The 25786-nt window shown below is 38.3% G+C and overlaps 1 protein-coding gene across 4 annotated transcripts in view; it reads left to right on the forward strand.

Annotated features, from left to right (window-relative positions):
• The first annotated feature begins 2735 nt into the window (after window positions 1–2735).
• Window positions 2736–25786, forward strand: part of LOC124153591 (glycerol-3-phosphate acyltransferase 1, mitochondrial) — a 97692-nt gene continuing 74641 nt past the window's right edge. For 3 of the 4 annotated variants that reach the window (XM_046526858.1, XM_046526859.1, XM_046526860.1), the window contains exon 1: window positions 3562–3717. In XM_046526858.1, the coding sequence (XP_046382814.1) occupies window positions 3656–3717 (62 nt within the window). In that variant the 5' untranslated portion in view covers window positions 3562–3655. Of the gene's footprint in view, window positions 2920–3561; window positions 3718–25786 lie in introns of those variants that run through there. The other variant, XM_046526862.1, reaches the window with a different exon arrangement.

Raw genomic sequence — 25786 nt, forward strand, 5'->3', positions numbered from 1 at the left:
GAATATTAATTAGCATCAATTGGATACTAAACATATATGCCCGTCACAAAATGTAGGAAATTATAATAAAACAAAAATAGCGATACCATATCTGATGCTCAAGGAGTCAATTCAGAAACTATGAGCCACTGATCAGACTTCATAGCAGAGCGCCGTCGCGCCCAAAATGTCGATAAAAATTATGGGCCCGGGCAGGCAAGTTTTATATCGCGAAAGTATTAATAAAAATGTGTAACCCATGCCCAAGACGAGGCCTGCTTATACTGGGGATCAGGAAATTGCAATCCCGAAAATAGATTTTGACGCTGGTTCTGAAATACTAGATAAAAGTCAATAAAAATGACAATTTCATAAGAAAAATGGTAATGTGAAAAGTGAGAATTTCTCAAATTTCATGAATTTTACTGCTGTATCATGGTTCTATTTTATGAAGTTTTTCCTTGAAACTGCCCTTCTTCCTTGAAGCATTTGAAGATCCCTTTCCTTGAAGCATTTGAAATCAATAAAACCTCTAAAAATAACCTTGTCGAATAACCCTTCCAAAAAGAATGAGGTTGCGCCTTGTATCTTCTAACAACTTTATTTTATTCATTTTCCATTTGATATTTTAAAACTTATAGTGTGTTGTAAATAAAACAACTAATGAAAACGTATTATGTTCTAATTGTATAAAACTTCGGTTCAAGTAATATCAATCTTATTTTATTACATCACTTCAGCGGCGGATAGAGAAAAAACTCAAAGGGGGGGGGGGGGGCGCGCGCAAAAGATAATTTGAGCTACCTTTACTTTTATCGTAATAAACAAATAATAAAGTGACATCAAAGTTTATGGAAGTTTTATTTAAATTGATTAGATACATATGCAGTGACATGTTTCGATATAAAAAAAGATACAATTGTGGTCCTGCAATGCGGGCGGCACCTTAAATCTATCCGCCAATGCTCGGGGCACTCGGCGACCACCGAGCAGCCGACCTGACCATATCGTCCTTGCGGGAAGGGTAGCTATCATGCTGCCTACGGATTGTATATAGTTGCCATCATCTATAGCCGCCACTTTCACGATTTCCCTGAAGTATTTGAAATAAAATAGATTACTCTTGATGGTAAACAAAAGGTATTAGTCCTTGAAGCTTCCAGCCGCAAGGGGTTTCTCCGGAACTAAATCGAAAACAGGATAGTCAAGACGAGGGCTGGATTTACCCCAAGTTACCTCTCCATTGAGCGCCCCTCCTCACTTCCCCCCCTTCCCGATTTTTATGATAAGACATGTGGTGACAGAAGGCTCCCCTTGGACTGCGACGAGCCTATATAGGCACGTGCCTATATTTTGCCTTCGGGTAAATCCGGCCCTGATCAGGACTAAAAAAGAACAGATTTGAAATGATTCCTTGGTTGGAAAAGACGGACTTTAAAAAGATTAAAATTTATAACAGGTATCCTTCAAGAATTTTGATTTCGACCCTCGAGGGTCGAAACTTATGAGGGTTATGGGGGAGGGGTTGGCTTAGCCTTCTCATCATGTACCCCTTCATGGATAATTACTACCAATTGGGTGCTATAAAACATGTGTCCGTACTCGAGAATGGTAAAGAAAACCAGCAACGGATACAGAAAAAACTCAAGGGGGGGGGGGGGGGCGCAAAAGATATCTTGAGCTACTTACTTTTATCGCAACAAAAAATTAATCAAGCCACGTGCGAAGTTGAAGAAAGTTTTATTTAAACTCATTATACACGTATATAAGACAATATATTACGATACGACCAAGTTAAAATTGCGGTTCTACAATGGTCGGCAATGCGCACAGTCCCGCAAGGAGAGAATTAGCCTCATGAAGACATTTATATGTCTTTATCTTTATTCATCCACGGCGAGGATTGGCCCTCGCGGATGTTGTATACAACACATTTATGAAACGGAACAACCTAAAAGCCGTATTTTCAGACATGATGGCCTGATGACGATAATCGTTGAGGGACAAGTGGATCGTAAGAACGGAAATGGAAGACTCGAACGAAATATATTCTACAGGTAAAGAAAGATGTGAAAGAGAATAAATACGTAGGTGTGAAAAGATTAGCTGATAGAAGGCTGGAGAGCTGCGTCAAACCAACTTAGGATTGTTGTCCATTGATGATGACTCGAGAATGACACCTTAGCGTTGAGACGCCTACGCGTACGACGTCGTACCAAAAAAAAATTCTGTAAAAATTTGCAAAGGTTGTTTATTTCATTCCTCAATAGATCTTTCAGCAGGCTACCCTTCTGGAGTAAGCAGCTGCTTCCAAGGATTATGAGCAATTGCATTAATACATTTCATGTAGAATTCAATACTGTTGCCTGCTTTTTGGCTAAAATATGTTGCCGCTCTTACCTTTCCCATTATATACCGTACCGGGCCAGTCACATCACTGGGGAATAATTATCTACAAAACCTCACAATCGTTCTTTAGTTTTTTTTCTGTTTTCCTCTCTTTGAGCGTTTTAAATACTTCATTAGCCGATTCCAAAACATTTTCACGATATTTAAGCAAATATTAACACAAAAATTCTACTTTTATTATAGGTATAGGTGGATTTGTAGGGGGTGGGGGGAGAAAAATAGAAGGCGACTCTTGCCACTATACAAGTAACTCCTACTTCTTCGTTAAACCTGCTGAAACAAACTTTAACTGTCCGCCACCGCCATGTCATTCTAAATTCGATGTTCATTTGTTCGGCAAACGAAATGTGATGTGTTGTGGTTGTCGCAGTCGAAGCAAGATGTGTGGTTTTTGGACTCATTGATTGATTTCATTACGTTTTAAGATGCACATCCTATACGAATGCCAATAGTAGAAAGTTGGCCTGCTGCTTGATTCTTCGAGATCGTCACTGCCATCGTTTGGAATCTAGATAATTTAAAAATTGCAAGGTATGTCTCTCAGGTGGTTTACGTTTTTAGCCCTCTATATTTCTTTGGTTACAAGCTTATTAGCCATCAATGTGTCATAGCAATTCCATTTTCTTATTCTGATAATTTACCATTAATAAATCATGGTTTTCTCTCAGGTCAGGGCTTACATTTGGTAACTTTTAGTAGCTTTGGGTATGATCAATTGTGTGTTTATTTTGTTGGTTGTGTTTCATTTAGCTATGAAATACGGATTCTGTTGAATGAATATTTGTATTGGAATTCTCAGGAAGCTTATTTATTTTAGTATGCATGCATATAAGCATTATAAACCTTTTTGAGGGCAGTGAACATCCCTCAATGGTAGTGACTTTCACATAACCTAATTTCGACATCATTAATCTGCATTTGTGTTTGGGTTCTTACTACAGAACCATTTTATACCGTCGAAAACAAATTAGGGCAGGAATCATCCGAATTTTTTTCGCTGCTGGACTTTTTGGTAAATAATTTTGTATGTGTCAAGTTCGTTTGTCAGATTCCGGGTCTGCAAAATTATTGTAGTGCTTAAATGGACTGCTAGATGGCAGTGGTGTTAGCGCGCGGCCTTGGAACTGTCTTATCGCCGGTCGGCTGCTGGGTTGTTACAAGACGACCGACTTGTCGCGCGGCAGTCTTCTTGATTCTGTATGCGCGGTCGGTTTGAGTTCGTAATACTGATGTGAAAGCGAATCATTTTCGGCCGTTGCACATCAAGATGACTGGGGTTGTAGAATTCTTTCTTGTTGTAGCTGTGGTGCTGGTGCTTTTCAGATCTAGGTATGTTATGTATTTTTTGCCTTCTACGTTTATTTATCCACCTTTTAATTACGTGCTACTATGGATATAAACTAAAAGGATGTGAAGTGTTTAGCAAAACAATTATTTGGAGAATCTATCATACTTTTTCGAATTATTTTAATTAGCTCTTAATAGCTGCCAGTTTGCCAACAGTATTAACGCAATGCGTTGCGTTATTTGTAAAAAAAATTGTTCACTGATGCAGGTGGATTAGGGGCGCTCGATGTTTTTCGTGTCCTTTTTCAAGCGATGATCACCATGCCTGTTAATTACCACAAAATTCTCCGAATGGAATGAAAATAAATATGTTTCTACCCGTAGCCTAATTTTAATCCTACTTCCATAGTCTAATGCATGCTTTGTTGGTGCGGAGTCTGAATTGTTGAATAACTTCTATAAAAATTATTCAACAATTGAGACGATGAGATTTATTTCAATCCATGCGATTTAACTTATCGTATCGGAATTGTTTTTTCATTCTGTTTGTGTCATGGCCTACCATTGGCTTTTCGCAGGCTCATTTTAGGCTTTCTAGCTATATCATCATGTTTTTTAATACCGCTTTAAGTGCACTCATTGGTGTATGCGCCAAATCGGATACATAAACTAAAGCATTGTTTAATGCCTGGAGATGATAGTCCCCTCAACACGTCCTACTCGGACCTGTTTAAAATGTGTTATTAGAATAGACTTCATAACTTACTCTTCCGGTTTTTTCTGCCTCGCTAGGTATATAAGGTTCAATATCTCCATGCTATCGCCTGAAAAAACACTCGGGAATTATCAACAGGCAATATCACCCTCAAATTTTATGGGGGGAATCGAATCTTAGCAGTGAGTTTTGTATCCGCGTGCCTCGTTTATGACAACTATTATAACCGTGTGAATCACTAGAAAGTGTGGGTCAATGTGAAAGAATAATCGATGAAGTGATGCCTCACTAGTGTTATGAATGTTATTTCTGGGACATATCTATATTTCGAGTTATTTTCCGAATTCACCGAAAACTTGGCTTCAACGTGCGCAGAAATGTTGATTATGGAAAGAGTATTTTTAAATGTTATTGTTCGAGCTCTCTGAATATTTTGTTGTGATATAAGATATGTTTGATGAATAAAGGGATACACATCCATACTGTAAGCTGTGATCGCTGAAAATGATCGTATCTAACTAGTTCAAAGTTTTCATTCCGCTGTTCCTTTAACAATAGGCGAAAAATGGTTGCCTTTTCAGATTGAGCACTTTCCATCTGTTGTCTAATCTTCCCCTGCTCCACTGTGAGTTCAAGGTGCTCCTATCAACTTCCCCTTTTTAATTATTCAATGTACCGATTTATCGGGACAACAATTTGTGTGTATGATGTACCATTTAAAAGAGTAAATAAGTTATTTTTCCGGAGTAATTTATACATAAAAACCTGAAGCGAGGCGGAAGAGTAAGGCGTTAGGTGTAGCCCAAAACAGGAAAGTTATGAAATATTTCATGGATCCTACTATTTAGTATTTAGATAACAAATGACTAGACCACTATCAGTTCAACAGACCACAGCAGGCAATATCAGCATATGATGGGAGGGGTGCATGCCGCTTTATTCATCAATTTATTTCCCCTATTTCTTATGTTCAAGAAGAGTCGTGTGCATCCGAACCACGAAAATTTACATATACCAAATTAATAATTGTCGCTAACTTACTACCCTTATTCAAATTAGGGTTATAATTATCAAAAAAATAGTCGCCGAAAAAATCGGTCGATCTTCGTGACGCTTGAAATAGGCGTGATAAGGCGGTAAAAAACACGTTATATTAACCTGCCGGGATGAAACGTACTTCTTTGGATGCTGTATTCCTACGAACTGTCTGTGCGTAGATGGTGGCGTGCTTTTACGTTCGATATATTTTTTTGATCGAACTCTAAAGAAATGTATGAGGGAAAATTTTGTGGTGATTCTAAGTTTTTATTTCGTTTTTCAAGTATTGTGAAGGGGTGATATTTTGAGTTTTGCTACTTGGCTGGTATTTCTTCGCCATGTATTACTCATTTCATACCAACGACATCATTTTGAGATTTTCAGAGTTCATATAGTAGAACCCTGACATAATTTTCCTGTATTTCAATTATAGAAATTTAACGTCCTAGGAAATACCGAGAATTTATTCATATATAAAATACAAGCTAAAGTTTACCGCTACTCACTTAATGTACCCTAAAATTTAAATGGTGATAAATTAAATTCTGAAAGAGTAATGCTTCGCGAAAAATGACAATGTATTACCGGTTAGCCTTTGATGGGATATTTGCGATTTTTTGTGATGAATTAAATTCTGAAAGAAAATCCTTCGCGAAAAATGACAATATATTACCGGTATAGCCTGTGATAGGATATTTGCGCTTTAAAAAAAATTATGTTGACGAATACATGTAGCCTAAATCCTATCACAGATTTTTACTTTCTGACAAAGAATCCACTATTGCTTGTGATTTTCCTGCGCCGCTCTAAGGTTTTCGCAAAATATATAAGGGCTGGTGTCAATCAGTTTGCCTTTATGGCGATAGTTTTTGTTGATTTTGCCACTTTTGTGTATATGTTCGTGTTATTTGCTTCTTAGAGCCCTCTTAAGGGCTTTTTTTAGTTCACTATAACTTTCCATAATGTAATCCCTCCAAAATTTGCTTTCGAATGTATCGAAACCACTTATGAAATTGCATTAAGAATATAAGCGTGTGTGATCCATTATTGGTCAACTGCATTTTGTCATTTGATTTTCTGGGTAGATGCTAGGTTTTATTATTTTTGGTGTAAATGGATAATCATGACGTAAAGTGTATTTTCTGACAGGTGTGTTATTGCAGCAAAAATAGCTCAGTAGCGGTGGAAACAGATTAGATAAAATCTAGTTAGCTAAATAGAGGTGAATTCCTTTTCTTATGTCGAATTTTTCAGTCTAATATTTGTAGCTTAATATATTTATTTGTATGCATTTGATAATGTCTTCGGCGCAAGAGAATTAAATGTTCTAATTTGAAATCGGAGACTTAATGATCCCATGGTAAGGTATTGCAATGTATGTGGGCATTTATTCTCGTGGATTTCCTACAATTTACTGGGAAACTCACTCTATACAAGGTCGCTCAAATTCCAAAGTCGAAGCAATTAAGGATTAAAAAGTATAATTTCATTGATCATTGGTTGTGGAATCTGTGATTTCATGAATAAGAAATCTTTAAATTTTGGATATGACATTGATTCGAGAAGAACAGGTGGAAATCGGAATTGTTCTCTGTTTTTAATAACATTTGTTGGATTCATAACCACTGGGTCCCTTGAATGTTGAATGCATTTTGAATTGAAGATTGGTATCGATCAACCAAAGAGTAATACTTATTCTTACTCTATGGATCAACCTAAAGGACTGCTTTGAAAATTGGTCTGACATTCTCATTTGTAGCTCATGATCTTCCTCATAGTTTGGTCTAAGCATTTCATTGCATTACGTTGGTAAAATTATATTTGGACCTTGATTAGTGTGTGGAGTATTTTTTAGATTTGCGATTAATTCCACCGGAAAAAAACTCCGCTCATCTGGTTTGGTCTTCGCAGGTGAGGGCTCTCAAGGAGGTTTATCTGAATTCTTCTTTAACATCTGGCCAATTATGCTCCACCTGAAGAGATGTGGAAATGAATTTGCAAACCTTGAGCTGAGAAAGGATTTATCTCCGTTCAAATGTTTCTTGACATCCGAGATATCTCGTGTGTGAATGACCTTAGGTACTCTGCGGTCCTAATTTTTTATTTATTTTCCTGACTCGCCGACTAGTGGAATTGATTGCACGATGAGCTGTGGTAATAGCTTATTATTTTTTCAGAACGTGTAGATTGTCGTTGCTACGCTGATTTAAACAGCATTGATAAATGTTAGGCGTCAGTAACCGAAGAATAGTTAAGAAATTGTTGTATAACTGTCAATTGTGAGAATCTTTGGCCAAATTTTTCATTAATAACATCTTCCGTTTGTAAACCCTTGAGAACTTTGTCACCAGTTTACGTGGAATATCCAAGATGCATAGAAGCGGAGGATTCATATGCATTTATTACGAGAAGCGTTTAATGATACGATTTCGTTAGTCTATATTAAATCAACTTAGTTGGCCAATATTATGAGACATGATGGCCTGATGAACAATCGTAGAAGTACAGGTAGAAGGGAGGAAGGGCAAGGGACGACCTCGACTGAGTTACATAGGGCAGGTTAAAAAGAATGTTAAAGCGAAGAAATACGTCGCTATGAAAGGCTAGGAAAGAGGTGAGAGGAATGGAGAGCTGCGTCAAACCAATCTTAGGATTGTTGACTAATGATGATGATGTCAAATTAGTATTGATTAAAAATTTACTCACGGAATGGTTGATAAATATTATGAATTGTTTAATCATCTAAAGGTCTCTGTGCAAAAATTGCGTAACGTATGCTCTTTTTATTTTAAAGTCCCAAGACTGCCTGAAATAACCATTTGCATCTGACCATACCCCTGGGAATATAAGCGTCAAAACTTAAATGATTCTCATTACTCTGCGGTCGGGTTAACTTAGGTATTTTGATGGTATTTTGTATGCCTCATCTTGTGTCAAACTTCATTTATTTCTCCCTCAATTCGATAGAAAACGCTCCGCTGTCAGAATTATATATCGGAAAATTTTTCAGTCTAATTGTGCTCGCGCCACCTTGATGCGCTTAAGCGTGGATCAGAGGGATTACTTGCGATGTGTCTACCGTGCTTTTCGTCACGATGAGTGTCTATCGGACGTCCGTCAAGCTGGTGGTAGCAATTTCATAGAATGGCCTGACGCGGAGAAACACCAGAAAACTATTTTCTCAACGAATCACGGTTGGTGATGACACTACAGAAATGGAGTAGTTCAGTAACTGGTGACTATGTATTTGAGAGCAGTTGCCTGAAAATGGTACGAAGTGGTCTTCAACTTTTGATATACTATCGTCTTCCACTTTTTATACTGGTTAGGTGTCAAGAAATCTGATTATTTACCATAGTTTGACTGGTTTTTTTCTCTGAACCCAAAAAAGTGCTTGTAGGATGATATCCCTAAACTGCGTAGTTAGTTCTTCGTGAACTTGAATTTCAGTTCCTTCTCATACCCACGAGCGAGTCCATAAATACTGCCTATCTTTACAGATTGAGAATTTTGGACAGGTGCTCGACCTATGTTACGCGTGGTTTAAGCTGTATCTTCCGTATTTATTTCGCTGGACATTTTTCCTATCAGTTGTTTTTGAGTCGAAGCTGTCAAATGTTGTAGACTGGTTCCACAAGTTGTGTGGCCTTGAAAATTTCCGTATTTGCATTTTGTTCGGATATGGTGCGGTTTTATTTTTGTAATCTTGGAAATAACAATGCTGTTTGAAAATTGTGGACTACTCGCTCATTAATTAGAATGCTTCGCACCAATCGTACCTCCTCGTCCGAAAGTCCTAAGAGAGGCAATTAGCTTGAACTTTTCCTTTCTGTCCGGTAGTGCCACTCCTCCGTTTCAAGAAATGAGTTAGTTGCCATCGTCATTTGGCGCAGTCTGTTGTTTCTGTTTGAGAGAGCACCTTGCGGTTGGAGGGACATTCGTACTTACTGAGATCTATCAAACTACTTTGCGCGGTTTTACTGCAATCTGGAACTTATATGCCGATTTCCCTGTGACCAAGAAAGAATATCTTTGCGATTCAGATTGAAGTGTTGGCCAATGTTGAGGGCGTTTGTCTACAACAAAAGAATCGTAGGTGAACGTACATCGGATGGAAGTCGTGTCGTAGAACATGGATGTAGTTTTCCTTACCTTACGTTGCTAAAGTTGAATTCGTTGTATTTCAGAACTTTCAACGTACGATTAGTGAGAAAATTTAGGCAAATATGTATCGATATCCATATGCCAACGGGTGCAATTCTGTGATTGCGTGACTAATGCTGTTTATTTATGTGTAGGGAAATAATAACTACAGGGTTTAACGACAGTGAAGGTTATAGTGGATTCCGAAAGACTTTCGGAGCGAAAATACATCTTGTAACCATTAATTGTGAAATCTATAAACCATTTTATGTAATTAGTCGTCCTGAACATCTTTTTAAATCCACAAGTACCTACATTGCTCCAAACCGCGTACATATTGTTTTCCTTTCCTCTAATTGTAAGTGGCAGCATTAATTAAATATTTTACGGTGGCGTTCTGTGTGATATGGCAGTGTTGAAGTAACCTTCGGTATGATGACCTTGCGGCAACAACTCAACGCCACTGAAGTCTTACGAATTGAATAGGAATAGGTATTCATAGCGTTGGAGATTGTTATAATGTGCCTGAACTGCCTAAGAATTCTCGCTACTACGTTGAATTAAATATTTTGGGATAATTTGCTCTGGTATCTAGTTGCGAAAGTATTTGTAAATTATTAAAATTACCATCTACAAATTTTATTTTTAATAATCGAAACTGTGGGATGGAAAAGACGAGCCTTAGATATTTGCACACACTTATGACATTAGAATGAGAGTAAAAAATTTTAAAATACTGTTGAGTTCATTTTACCCCAATGCGAATTACGTCTCTAGCTACAGTACTTTCTCTTATTTCGACTACATTTTTGCATGACATCCAGGGAGTTGCATCTTGAATGAGCTAATTTTTTCCGTTATTTTTATCCTTCTTGTACCCTGAACATTCTTATTATTCTTAAAATCTTAGTAATATATTAATTATTCTTGTTTGGCTACGGAAAAAGGAACTAATTTTATCAATTATCATTTACTTATCAGTGCGCCGTAGATGAAATTGGCATCCGCTTAAGTGGAAATCCATTCCGGCATCATGAACCTTTGTACTGGAACAATAGTCGATTGATTTTATATTGTTCTGATAATTGCCTCTCAGAGATAATTTTTTCCCGACGCTTTTTGATAATAGTGATGTAATTTCTGATACAGTGTCTGGTTTCTTATCTTGTTCATATCGATAAATCTTTCGTGTTCTTCACCTTGACAATGTGAAGATCAAAATGGTTCGCAATGCGAAAGGATGGGCACGTGACAAATTACTCGTGGGAGTATTTACTGGTTATGTGGCCTCAGATTTTCCGTTTCTGTAAGAATTTTATTTTGAAATTTCCATACAAATTGTGACTGACTGATTATGATTGATGAAATCAATCAATTGTTGTTACCAGTGGTTACCAGGCGAATAAATTTGTGACCATTGATGGAACTGGCAGGTCACTTTGTCGGGTGGGAATTAACTTGAATTAGTGCTACTCTAAGAATAGGAGGAAAATATTTAATATTTAACGTCAACACCTGGTGTTATCATTGTGAAGTTATTCACTCTTATTTTTATTATATGTCGGCACTTTCCACTTCAATATTCTTTTTGGGAGGTGAAGGAAATGCCAATGTGATGCCAAGAATTGAAATTGGGAAAGCTGATGACTAGCTGTATTGAGATCATGGAACCGTAGATTGCTTTTTTAGAAGTTAGTGTGTCGACGGTTTGATGCCATTGCTTAGATGATTCGTTGCATTTGCAAAGTTTTGCGTTATCAGCCAATTCGAATTATTAAATACGTTCGGTCGAATAGTTTTGAAGATGAGATGTATTGATATCATTATATGAATATTAAAGGATTGCACTATTTACTCATAGTTAACTTCTCGATTTGTCGCCAAAATTTATACGTAAATTAGCATTTTGAAAAAGGAATTTAATTCCCAATGGTCGCCTTATATGATAAGGACTTGGTGTACGAGTAAACACCAGAAACAATTTCTGCTTGATAAACGGGTCGTCCCTCGAAAAGCTTTTTTTTTCATTTTAATATTTTCTTCGATACCTATTAATCGTATTCCGTTTTCCTCATTACCCTTACTTACTATCTTCTGCCTTTCACCGAGTATCAAGCTGAAAGCCCTCCAGTAGCTGCCTGTCCTCGTTAATATTTTTGTTTTATTGTTTTCAGTGCGTTTTGATTACGTTCTATAGCCATATAATCGAGCGTTTCTGCCAGATTTGCTCATTGATGAGTCACGTGAAATGTGGAACAAATAATCTTCGCTTGGTCGAATCTCCGTGCTCTGTCAACATTTCCGGAAGATGAGGTCGTATCCAATGAATCACTTGTATGTTCTCAAAATCCAGTAGACATCGTGTCTCATCAAAATGTTGATATCGATCTCGATATAAAGTTACCTGCTAAAATTAAATGAACATTGAGATGAATGTCATTTTATATGGATAAGATTTCCCCCTATCTTTTATCTGTCATTCTCGGGACATCCATCTTCATTTCCAAAACTAAAACAATGCCACCATTTTTAGTACTCGTTGTGTTTACTTTCAAAAGTATTAGGTGAATAATTGTCTTTTGAGTATGTCTGCGATGGAGGTGATTGTAATCTGAACATACCGCAACCTCCCCTTCTTATCCAAAAAAATACTTTACATATCTGTATGAAATGCTTTTATCGCGCGGACGTGCATGTCCTATATCTTGTTGATCCTAGTAGGAAAATACCTTACCCATGCCAACATTCAGTTGCAGTGAATGTTGACATGGGTAGGGTTTTTTGTTCTCTATGTAATCATCATCGTCATCCAGCTCGTACCTATTCATTGCTCTGTCTATGCACGATCAATAATGTGAAAGAGGTCGTGCTGTGTCTAGTATATTTATGGCTTTATAAAGTATTTTAGTTTAGTTTGTATTCGTCCGTGCGAACGTTATCTCCGTGAATGCTTCTCTGGTCTCCTGCCGTCTTGCCTCTTGAAAGGGTGGGTTGCTGTCTTCCTTAGCAGATGATTCGGGAAAAAAAGTTTTATGAGCTTCATCTTAGCAACTCCTTTTGGATATCATGTGGCAGCGCTTCTTTTATCACTGAAGCAGTATCTTTTAGTTCATAGGTGTATATCTGCGGTATAAGAAGTGTACTGAACCATCCCACTTGGTTTCCATCATCACCTAAAGGTGTAATTACTCTTCCTTTCTGTAGGTTAGTGCCCGTTTATAGATTTGTTTATGCCAAATGCCAAATATCCGTATTATCTCACGGGTAATCGTATCATATCTGAACCGGTTCACTCCAGTATGGCCGCTGCCTGTAATAGAACCCTTGGATGCTCTAGGATGGTTGTTCACCGAGGAAACTCTCTTTTCTTATAGATAAGCACTAATGATTGAAAATGAATAACAATAAAACAATAAAATATATAAGTGAGAATGTATTTGAAAAAAAAACTTGAAAGAAATCATATCCAGTGGAAGAGAGCGATTGTGAAAGACAGAGGGAGTATCTATGAAGCTACGTGGTTGAGTTCTTTTCGCGAAGCTTCGACTTTTTTGCTGACAGAGGGAATTTGCTGAGTGCTTACGAACTTGGAAAAGGACTCCATAGTTACCAGTGTGCATTCCTCTTGTTGTTTGTGTTAGATCATTTTCACGAAGTCTTTCCGGAAAGAATTTCTTTATCATGGTCGTTGACGATTTAACAATGATCTACGGTGAGAACTATTATCTTACGAGTAAATTCAATCTGCCATAGTACTCTCGATTTAGATTCTGACTACAGATAATGCGATAAACGGAAAAAATTGAAACAATCTTATCCATATCGCATCTATGTTCTTTGTTCTTTCCACCCAAACCTCTTGATTAAAGTTCTTAACAAAAGATTGGCCATCGGTCTAGGTTTCTATCGGGATATATTTTTTATTATGCTCGCCTCGAACATTTCCCAATTTAGCGTCGAATCTGAAACTAAGTAGGTTTCATCTGAAGTGCGCGCGTTGTCGCTTTTCATTTGAAAAATTTTGTGGATAGGTACCTATATATGAGGGATGTAAAAATTTTATCCAGTTATATACTGGAAACCATTTACTTTTGTTGCAAGAAAATTATAGGATTTGGTATTGCAACGAAAATTTTAAAATGCAATTATACTATTGTCGTGAGCTTTAAATTCTTAGGTAATTTTCAATTTACTGTTAGAATTTGTTCTTGATAGCCATAATTTATGTAATATCGGTCATTTTGTTGTATTATATATATTATCCAGTGATAAAATAACGAGGTTTTGGACGTGAATTCACTTCGCAAAATATGCCAAAGGTTATATCAATGCCCAAGCGCAAAATGGACTGACAGTACCGTCACTTATTAGAAAATAAGAAAAAAAGTATGTGCCACCTCATTTTAAGTTGATAAGAAAATATAATTTAAATAATGTTTAAGTTGATCAGAGAATCAATAAAAATAATTAATTGATTTATACTGAAAAATTTCCTCTCAGCTTTTCCAATTCCAGCTTCTCAGCTTTCTCAACAGTTCCAATTCATCATAAAAAATCGCAATTTCTTTCAAATTTCTTCTTTATTTGCTTTGCTCCATGCTCTCCAGTAGAGGTTTCATGAACTTTTCTGCGCATATCATTCCATTCGTCTCGACGTCTGTGCGCTGGGGTGAGATGCTCTGCGCTAAACATTTGTAGTGAATGGGAGGCACCCATCGTTTGATGAATTAGTATTAGTGGTGAGTGATGAATGAAACCGTTGAAAATGAGATCGGAAAATTCGTAACATGACTATGCGTCTGTCGAAATATGTCTATTTCTAAAGTATCGTTCAATGTTACGACCTAGGCCAAAGAATTGAACTGCTGTTTTCCAATCCTACGGAAACTAGTGGGTACTAGTTTTCCCTTAATCTTGAAAAAAGTAAATTTCATAGTTGACTCACCAATGTAGGTCAGATGTGCCCACTTCAGCATTTCATGAGCTCATTTCGTGTACAAAAACTTCTTCGAATCTTTTTGGTTGCTGGCCCATACTATGAGCTTAAATTTAACCTTTTTTGTCCCGAAACAGTGCTTTATTATGTGGTCAATTAATCGAAATCCGGGACATTCCACATCTAGAAATGTTTTTGATGGGCAATCTTTTTTACTCTTATTCTTGGTATTGTCTCAAATTGACATATAAATGGATTGCTGCTTAAAACAATCATGCTTACTTATTGTTATTTTTACATTTTTGTTTTTGACGTTGTGTCTGTAATGCTGCCATTGAGATTTTCATCTGTAGTGTCCATTGAGATGCGTTAAAATTCTCCTTTCTAGCATATTCATCCTATAAATTTCATGGACGAAATTTATCATCGCAAGGCGTTTACCATTTGCATCAATTTTCAATTTGGATCTTAGTTTTCATTCCTGAAATGTCATTGTCAGAATCCCCTCTGTTACGTGAAGTATGATTTACCACAGAAGAGATAGCAAACTCAATGCACTAACATAAGTTCGAATTATTTTACATGAATTGGTGGTGGCATTACCGAACTTCACACTCGCCGGTTAAGCCTAAGTGTGCTGTATACATTTCTTTTGCATGGATTAAGATTGGTATATTTGTTTAATGTGCGCCTTTGGCTTTTACTATTTTAGTTTTCCCAATGATTATTACTGTTTCAAAATTAATGAAATTGGGACATATAATCTTGGAATCGTTTGTCTTTCGTTTATTGGCCTTGCTATTTTAAAATTAACTATTATCATCAAAATTAAAATAGGAACGATGCAATGTTTCAGAAAGAAAAGCAAAATTAAAATTTCTGGAAGATTGGGTGTGTTATCAGTTTTTTCGTTTATTCTATTCCCTTAAATGGAAGATTGTTTTTCACAATTCTTCAGTCACAGTATGCTTTTAGTTTAACTCTGAGATATTATATCTATTGCGGTCTAACTTAATCTATTTCAGACATATTGTGTTAATGGAATTATTTGATTATTTATGATTTAAGTTTCACTCAATGCTTCAAGACGTTGACTCGACCCAAAGCGAATCTGTAAAATTTCATTTTATTTGCCTATTTCACTCTTCATCAGGAATCTCCTCCGTTAAATACTTATCATTTATTAATAGGTGATTCTCACTATCCGTCTCAGGCAAAATTTTTCGAATCATTTTTCATCACGTCCACTTGTATTTACCTTTTAAATTGTTGCTATCCAAGAATTTCCAGCGTGGAAAAGAAAAGAGTATTTCTCTTTCCAAGGTTCACGTACAATGTTTTAGGAGTACGACCCGGATTTCGTACATGTTACATCTTTGGGTGAAGATGTTTACTAGGTTATGAAGGTTCACTTGAAGATGAAGCTAAGGTTTGAAAACCATGCCGTGCCCTTTAAACATTATAAGTGAACCGTACCAAGTGTAATTATTTTATTTTCCATTATGAGAAGGTTTCACGTTGTAAACCTGACGTAATCAGTAATACTCAGACATCTTGTTCGTGATGATTAAAATTATTTTATACTTGTCAGGTGGACTTGAGAATATTGCTGTCGCCATTTTGAAACTTTAGCTTTCGATTTCGAATCCGTTTTATTACTCTGAACAGATCGTATCATCACGCTCCACGTTCCCACCGAGCACGTTAACTCCTCGATAAGTGACGTGCTCGCATTTCATGGAGAGACTTTGTCCACTGTGGTCGTCAATCCGAAGGTTGATTGTGATAAGTGAGAGGTCTGATCACACCTCCTCAGACTAGCTGTGCATGAAGACACGAAATTGAGGGGCATTGGAACGGTCAGATACGATTTGCCATGCGTACTAGAGGTGTTCACAACGGGAATATCATTTTTTTGAAAAATTATTTATTTTTTCGTCCAGATTAATGTTGACGCCTTCAAAATAGTCCCCATTAGATATTATTCACTTGTGACAGCGCTTCTTCCAATCCTCGACACACTTTTCGAACTCGATCATTGGGATTGCATTCAGCTCTGTCAACGATTTCTTTTAATGGCATCAGCGCCTGTGAAACGACGGACCTTCAAGGTTCTCTTTATTTGTGGGAATAGGAAATATTCGCGCGGAGCCCTGTCTGGCTGGGGGATTGTTTAAGTGTTGTTTTTGGCCAAAATTCACGGACAAGCAATGAAGAGTGAGCCGGAAATCGCCAAGCTCATAAAAACACATATAACCGTAGCGGCTGCCACAGACGGAGTAAACAATTAATACGACTGAAAACTTTGTCATAATTCAGGGGCATGTATAAAAAATAAAAAATAAATTGAAAATGGAAGCTCCAAATAGCGAGAAATTTAAAAATTTATATCCCATTATTTTATGAACACACCTCGTATTGCCCCCACGAATATTTTAGTATTGGATTCTCAGATCAGCCTCCGATTATGATATCATTCGGCGCGAATTCATATGAGTTCGCAAGGGTCGCAAATCGCGACGCTCAGGGTAAAGTAATCCGAATTTCACGCAGGATAAACATAATTAGGAATGATCAACGAAATAGGTATATATATTTGAGATACTATTATTTCTCGAATTCATAACTTTTCACTGCTATTCCTCGCGAGTTCAAAACATTCTATTGCAAGCATTGCGGATGAAAGGCTCGCTCGTGGTTCATCTCCGCGCAGCGGGCATTTTTGGTAACCAAGCGAAGTTGCAGCATATAATTCAAGCGTCTACTGGACGGATTCGGCCCTCCGCTATGTGGCCCCTTTGGTCTTGGCCATGAGAGTATTAGTCTGTAGAAACGTAAAGAAAAGCCCAAGCCGTAGCAGTGATTGCAATAATCCCTATTCGATCTTTGTTTGCCGTATGGGGTGTGCCAATGGTGTAGTCCTGCGGCTTCAGGAGGATGAAGGCGCCGATGATAAAAGTAAAGATAACAAAATTGAAATTAGTCACAATTAAAAATGAAAATCAAATTTGATGCCAGAGGCGTAATTTCAGTTTCGAGCTGGAAGTTCTAAAGATAAACTTTTATCTTTGACTTTTAAAAATTTTGAAAGTATTTTTTTTGGAGAAAAATAGGGGTTGCAGAAAATATGATGTGGTATATGTCTCCGGGTATCGGGTGTGCCAGGTAGCATTGCATTCCATTTCCTACCCCATAATGTCTATGCTTGATCCAATTAAATATCTATGGACGACGTATTCTCCTTTCAAGTTTTATATCTAGTGTTAAATGCATGCATGTGTTCCCCAATGCTTCCCCTGAAAATTTTCTTTTTTCCACGATTATTTTTTTTGGTCTAAATACATGCAAAACAAACAATAAGTACTATGCTTTTGGTTTAATTTTTTACTCTCTGATAGGTTTAGTTTCATCTTGATTCCAAGTATGATCTCTTATTATTTCCTTCTTAATTCTTCGTGTCATCTTTACAAATTGTGAGGTTCGGGTTTCGGGATTATTATTCAAAACTCGATGCGCTGGCTGTTTAAATCCTGCCTCTGGGTCTCGCTATCAAATGGTGGGCAGACGCGTAGCCAGTAGGGGTACGTGCTCCCCCCAAAGTATTTAATTTTAGCTCAAAAATATTGTCCTACAAAACATATTTATCCTACTCCATCAATATGTTTTTGCAAAACAGTTTCCCGACGACCCATCAATTGTGTAATTTTCAGTGCGAAAATAGCATAAAATGTAATTTTTAGAGATAAAAATGCTTCCATAATTTTCCAGAGGGGGGGTCCAATGCGTAACCCCCCGGATTGTGCCCCCCCCAAAACGTCATCCTGGCTACGCTTCTTTTGGTGGGTGCGCGGGTGAGAGTAGATAATCAATGAGTGTGTGTTCCTTCTATAGCTGTTTGAATTGACATTGAAAACAATCAACTTACTCTTTTCCTATCAACTAACGTATTTTGACCTCAGTGGCAGCCTTCGTTGGCTAATAGCGCAAAGCAATAACGCTAATAACGGTGTTGTAAGGTGCCTTCGTTTCAACTCTGTGGTGATTACTTTTGTTATGATGCTCTTTCATCAGTTTTTTGTAAAAACTGCCTTCACATTCTAGTTACAATGCACACTTTTCATTTCATGCATAATTATCGGCAAAGCTCAGATTTATTTCATATAAGTAGTGGTAATAACGAGCCGGGACGTGAGCTGGTTTAGGGGTCGTCAGGGAGTTTAAATCCCTCTGGAAATGGTGAGGAGGTAGGGTCTTGAGTGCACCCCTTGCTAATGAACCTCCCCTTAATGTACTCATCTCCGAAAGAACCCTCCATCTCCCAAATTATTTCTTTCTTCTTCCTTGATTTCCAGAAAATATATCATAAGAACCCTGATCGGATATTGGCACCGCTCTAGAATGTTAATAAGGGTATTTTTTGAAATGTTAAGCTACGTGTCATTTACGTAATTTCTAGATCGAGACTTCTTGGTGGTATAAGGTCGTATTTAGTCTCGAATTTCCATTTTCCTGCCTGTGGCAATCCACCTCTGCACTCTACGGGTTATGCATGGCCATCGAAATGGTTTCTCGTCGGAGAGCTGTCACCGCGTCTTTGACCTTGGCATAGCGTCCCACAGTAGCCATATCTTCTAATCTTAATTCTTGTGCAGCATTCGAGTGCGGTGGTGGCCAACTTAACGGGACCGTCGCGACTATTCTGACTATTCCTCCCATCGTTTGCTGTCTAACGTGAGCATAATTGGACTTTTAATAGCTGTGTGAGTAGTCCCATTCTCAGTAGTATCCAAACCTTAAAAAATATTAGGTTATAGCGATATTCAAGTGCGTTAGATAAACATCAGAAGCCACATGAGCATGAGAAATTCCCGTGCATAAAAATTAAATTTTCAGTGAAAATCATGGTGAATCGCAGGCTTCTGTTAAAGAAAAAGTAGAAATAAACGATGAAAAAAGTGCCGGAGGTGAGGTTTGATCCCGGAAAATTGGTATGAAAATCGAGCACTGTAACCACTGGACTTCGGTAGAATACAAATGAAGTTCTGAAGGGAATACATTTGACCTGTAATTGTTTAAATGCGTTTCTTGTGTAAACTATTGGTTATTAAAACCCCATATGGGGGTGATTTGAGGGTAGCGCCCGATGACTGTAACACTTCAAAGTTTGAACTCTGAGACCCGGTTTTCGTATTCTCCCCTTGTAAGGTGTATCCCTTCCTTTGACCCTCTCGAAATGCATTTTCTCCGAAACATTTTCTGGATACGACCTTGCCCCTGGGCACCCCTCTCTCATTACTACCTTGCTTGTCGCCGATATCAGGTATCGCATGAAGTTCTTTACCACTGGAGATGAACTGGCAAGCTATTCCGTGCCTCCACCTTTGGGGTAGTGTTCCTTGCATTCTATTATGATTTTATCTCGAACCCGTTTTCGCACCGAAACACGCTTAAGAAGGCATTCGTAAGAACCTCAACACGCGCCTCGTCTGGTTTTGTCAACGATCGGCCACGCCTCCTTTTCCTGCCAGCTGTGTCCCTCTCCCCCCCACTCTCCCTCCTTAATCTTTCGTCCCCCCCTCCCGCGGCGGTCGGACAACCTTCCCCTCCCACCCACTCGCGGAAATGCGCGCGATTTGGTGTCCTTGGACAGCCTCGACCGGGGTTCAATCGCCCCGCTAATCGGCGGCGAGCTAGAAGGCCCACTCGTGCCTGCCCAGCCGACCCGAGGTTTCAACTTCGCCTCGGCCTGTCCACTCCATCGGGATTTCAATACCACGTTGGCCACCATCGTGGATTCGGGCAGCCCTTTAAAACCCACGGGTGCCATACGGCACCGCTGTGCAGAGTTAGGCTTGGAGTGTGCGACATTAATAAATTGTTTTTTTTTCCTGCTATCTATTACGATCTTCTCACATATTAGGTAGTTTGTTCTCACATTTAAATCGAAAAAATGTGTCTTTTTCCTCAAGTGATCATCTTACGTGTTTTGCAGTTCGTGCTTTTTTCAAAGTTCGCAATCTATTGGGATTTGATCGAGAAAATACTTTTTTAAGTGGGGTAAATAAAAAAAATAGTTTGTCTATTAGTTTGATAAAAATGAAGTACTTTCAATGGTATGTTTATAGATAACTAAATAATAGTTTTGGCGGTGTCGTATGGCAATGTCAAGTTCGCACATGCCTCCTCCGATGACATAGCTATCCCAAAGGGGAAGGAGAGGTGTTTAGGAGTTCAATACCCTCTTCCCCCGCGAAATTATTGGAGATACACTCTTTTGAGTGTAATCCCTCCCCCGCTCCCCAAGAAATTATTTTCTAGCTGTGGCTTTGGCCATTTCTAATTTAATTATCACTATCAAACATTGAGTTTATCATTTGCTTCTTCTAACTAAGATTCTTATATTCCGTCACATTTCCTCATTGTTAGGTTCTCATTTTTCATACCTTTTGTTGTCACAGAGTAAAGTATTTATTTAAGTACGCTGAGGTTACTGTCATCATTAGCATATATGAGTGGCAACTCAAATTTTTTCCATATTTTGGCGTAGTTTGTAGCTTTGTGGTACAAGGGCGTACCCAGGATCAAAACTAGTGGGGTGGGGGGGAAGCCGTGGTTGTTCAAGTTGTAGGTTAGATTTAAGCATGGAAAAGGTGAATGAAATCAACATTTTAAGGAAACTGTAACAGCTCTTTATTAGTTTTTAAAATTATTTGCTTGAAAAAATATTATTTTCCTTAAAGACATTTGCGATTTTTGCTTCTGGGGGAGGGGGGCAGCTGCCCCCTCCTGCCCCTCGCTGGGCACGCCTATGTTGTGGTACCAATTCATTGTAAGGTCCTGGTTGTTTGCTCGCTACCCATCAATTGGTATTTAGTGAGGAGTTCCCCCCTTCATAGTTTGACCATAATTTTCTTTTTGATAATTTCGATGGTTCTCACATGCTCACGTGCCGCTTCTTTAATTTACGTTGGGATTGATGCGTACTTTTTTCCGACGGCTAATCTTTTGTGTATTGGTCTTTGATTGTGTCCTAAACTCCGCGAAAATTAAGAACCCTAAACAGACTTTCTTGTTCTCATGGCGAACAGAGCAATTTTCTGGGATAGTCTTAAGCTAGAGGTTCTCTGGGCCGTAGACCTTTTGCTCTTTAACATTCTTTGCAAGGAATGCTCGCGTGACTAAGGTGAAGATACCACACTTACGATGCCGATTGGTGGAGTCTATCGATGATAATGGCGATGGCCCTGCATACACAATGCGTTGCCATTAATTTTATGCATTTCTCTTGAGCCAAGTCAGCGGCCTTTTCATGTATGTGTACTGCTTGGTCTAATTAGATTTTCCGCAAAAATAGTGTTTTATTGAAATATTGCTATGCTTACTCTGTACCTACTTGACCATCGCGGCGGCGCCTCTTTTCCTTTTTCCTTCCTCTCCAGCCCCTCCCCGGGAGATCGGGCTTGGTTCCCGGCCCCGGTGTGTTGTATCCCTAAAGGGTTCACCTTGAACCATCATACTCTCTGTACCTACTTGACCATTACACACCCCAGTTTAAATCAATCTAAAGCCAATTCGAGAATCCTGACATGTGCGACGCCAACTATCGGCCGAATTCGGAAGTAGAGCTCCAAGGATACCAAGCGATTACCCTAGGAAACCAAGTTGACGAATTATTTGAATTGTTGAATATTTTCTGATATATCTTTGTTGTTGGAATTAAGCTACCATAACTTCGTTAGTAAGAAAATGTACGCATTCATATTTATGCATAATGCCTCTCACTTGCTATTCATTTCTGCTATTAATCATTTACTGAGACTATGATTTGTAGGTTTAAGGCGTTTAAGGTATTACACTTTTTCTTTTATAACCAGTTAAGAAAAGTATATTTTATCGGAGTCGCGCATTTATGGTCCATAGTAATCCTTTGAGTAATCGCCGTGACCTAGAAGCGGATATATCAGGTTTAATTTATTGCTTCGTGAATCTTTATTGCTATATCTTGTTCCCCTTAGGTATCGAAATACCTCTTTAAAACCAATGTAAATCTTCCTTGACATTATGTACTTTTTTCGCAGTGGCTTGACGATTCATTCTATTACTCCAATGTTATCATCACAACACTATCCTCGATGCATCGGCTACATTTGCAAATTACGTCAGCGCGTTTAAAGTATACCGGGACTAGCCGCGGTGATACCTCCGGGTGTCACCTTGTCCGGTAGTGTCCGAAAATATCCACAGGGAAGAATGACGCCTCGGTAGCTTAACTGGCTAAAGCACTCGACCGGAAATCGGGGGATCCGGGTTCGAATCCCGGTCAAGGCGAATGATTTTTTCTCTGTGGAACTTTCGCACTACGTCAGCGCCGCCATCGGTGATTTAAGTCTCGAATAGTTGAGTAGGCTGCATCAAATTGTTTGGGGGGGGCTGCGGTAATGGAGAACGATATCGTCCCTCCATCTTGTCCGCCGATCGTTTTCCCCTTAGTGCATATCGATTGGCATCATCTTTGGAGAGCCTCTGACACGTGGGGACAAAATCACGGGATACGCTTATCTGAGTGTCTCCGATATTAATTAATTGCCGAAGTTAGCTGGAAAATATCGATTCTCGGTCGCTTATTTGCTGCCCGGGGCCATGATCCGTTTGGCGTCATGAAATTTATATGGATGAAAGGTAAGAAATGTCTTTGATGAGCTCAAGGATTGATAAATTTCTGCACCTTGAGTTCCCACATCCTATTACTGTCTGTCTTTTGTTATGGTCGCCGGAGAACCAGCTATCTTCTCAACGTCCAATTGAATCAGACTATCGGTAAAGCGATTTCTTTTCCGACATGCATTTACCTAGTTTTCTTAGGTAAAATATTAAAGTTTTCCATTCGAGAATATTCTTTACCGTCTACTGTTCGGTCGACTCCTCCTTGGTGGTCATTAATAACAATTATCTCCATTTTTGTTCCTTATCCATTCTTGCGTTGTACTAATTTATAGTCGTACCGATAAGAGATTTATTTTAATTAATAATGGTAAGTTTTGACGGTTAGATTACATTGATTGACGGTTAGATTTCAATTACAGTACATTGAGTTGTATCAGGGTTAAAGCGAGGGCCAATTATAAGCTCAGTGGGTATTGGTCAACTAGGGAAAAGAACTTTGCCCTGTGCATTCCTTTCTGTGGATTTATCACGTTGAATGCGTACAATCGAGAAGTTTCTGTTCTAAATTATTTGTTCCACAAATGAAGCCGCACTTGACTGTATAGCTCACCTTCATCAGTTGGGAGTATGTACTGCCGTAGCGTATTTACCGTGCGTAATGCGTCCGCGTTTACGAATTTTCATTTATTTGTAAGGGATGGCGAATTCATTTAATTGTAATAAATAAATCTCGTATGCTATTTTGCTGTGGCTACTCATGCTTTTGATCGTGGGAGAATTGAATGGACGAAGTTTATTTATCCCGCTTACTGATCTCTTTCAAAGATCACAGGGCCAACACGTGACAGCAATGTGTTCATCGCACCATGAGATATGCTGTAGCATGCTCATCTATTGTGGGAATATATTTGATCAGGGATGTTTAATGCCCTTTTGTCTAACGCTTTGTGAACCAGTTTCTTCTCTGTTGTGAAAGTTCCTTCTTCGTCAGATGATGATTTGTGACGAGTGGGATTCCAAAGTGCGGTGTCCTCTATGACAGCCATTCGTCAGAGCTTTAGTCATTATCAATGACTAAAGCAAACGCGTCACTGTCAATTTTGCTGTCGCTGCGTGAAGAAAACGTGGGTATGAGGGTCAATTGCTTCTGTTTCTCTTGCTAGACTGGGAAAATCATTTAAACCCATAAATACGATTGTGGACCCACGTATTTATACTTTAATTTTAAAAGATGGAATTTTGGTGATAAATTATAGTTCTCATACATTAGAACATCTTAATTCTGTAAAAAACGGTATTTAAAAATAGTATATGCTTTGTTGCATCAAAAAATCATCGGAATGTTGAAATCTATTTAATCTACTCTTGAATAAAAATAAAATATCTCCCAACTTATGGGTATTTGAGAAACTCTATTGTCTTCGGTAATGACTTAACGTCGTAATAATGGAGAAATGCTTGCTGGTCTATTTAGGTTAATGTAAAGCATTTTATTTTACATTGGGCCAGCATAGGCGGCGTGATATTTAAAACAGGCTTTGCTGGAATTGAGTCAGGCAATAATTTATGATAAATGGACTTAAACGATTTATATGTCACATAACTTACTCCAAAAAATTTCAACTCATTTCAACAAAATAATTCAAGAAACCCTTTGCTACCCGTGATGACACTGTTGTCATTGCGAAGAGAAGGAACTCTTATACAGGTAGGACTGATTGGTTCTATAAATTTTGTACAAAAATCATTGTATAGGGTTTCAAGAAAAAAGAGTGGTTACGCCGTCTGTAACCCAATCAAATATCATAGTAAGCGTTGTCGGTTTTATTTACGTCCGCAACATTCTGAAGGCGTCGGTTGTTCGACAGGAGACACGCTGATGTCACAATTTAGAATCGTTCGCAGCCATCACCAGAGAGTAGCGAAATTTGTCTCCTTCTCTCTTGTATTAATTCTAATTAAGTGTTTTTCCTCACCTCTGTGGTTGCCTTAATTATTCACAACTGTATGTTTTGGAGAGTTGTTTACATAATACAAGATTTGTGTCTATTCTTAGTCCGCGTCTTTGGAAACGAAATAGGATTTTTGCAAGGATTATAATTCACTAAAAGGTTATGAAGCCATTAGGCACATTTAATATTTCAATTTTACCTATAGGTTCGTAAATTTAATTCCTCAAAGATCATTACTGAACTGTCAACATAAAAATGTTTTAACTCTAGTAAATGAACAATTTAAAGATACGCTGTGCTGGTATCAGTGAGTCTAGCCTTTGGTTTTAGCTGAAATTAGCAGTGCTGGTTCGTCTATCTTGTGAGTCTTGAGGTTGAAAGAAGTAAGGTTGTAGAGTCCACTACTCGAGCCACTTTCTCTGCCTCTGGCTTCGTGGGGTCTTCGCCTGATGATTCATTGGAATAAGCAAGAGTGACTGTTAGTAGACGCCTCAGGAAATATCTAAAAATGGCCGCCATCCTTCGCGTGGGTTTAGCGTTTTTATCGTTGAATACTTATTGTGATTTAGTAATTGCATTGATAAATGTTCACGCGCCACTCTCCTGGATGTGAAATGAGTTGCACGCCGTAGGCACATGATTTACGTGAAAAACTGCGGAATA

Source organism: Ischnura elegans, chromosome 2, assembly GCF_921293095.1.
Source record: "Ischnura elegans chromosome 2, ioIscEleg1.1, whole genome shotgun sequence".
Classification (NCBI taxonomy): Eukaryota; Metazoa; Arthropoda; class Insecta; order Odonata; family Coenagrionidae; genus Ischnura; species Ischnura elegans.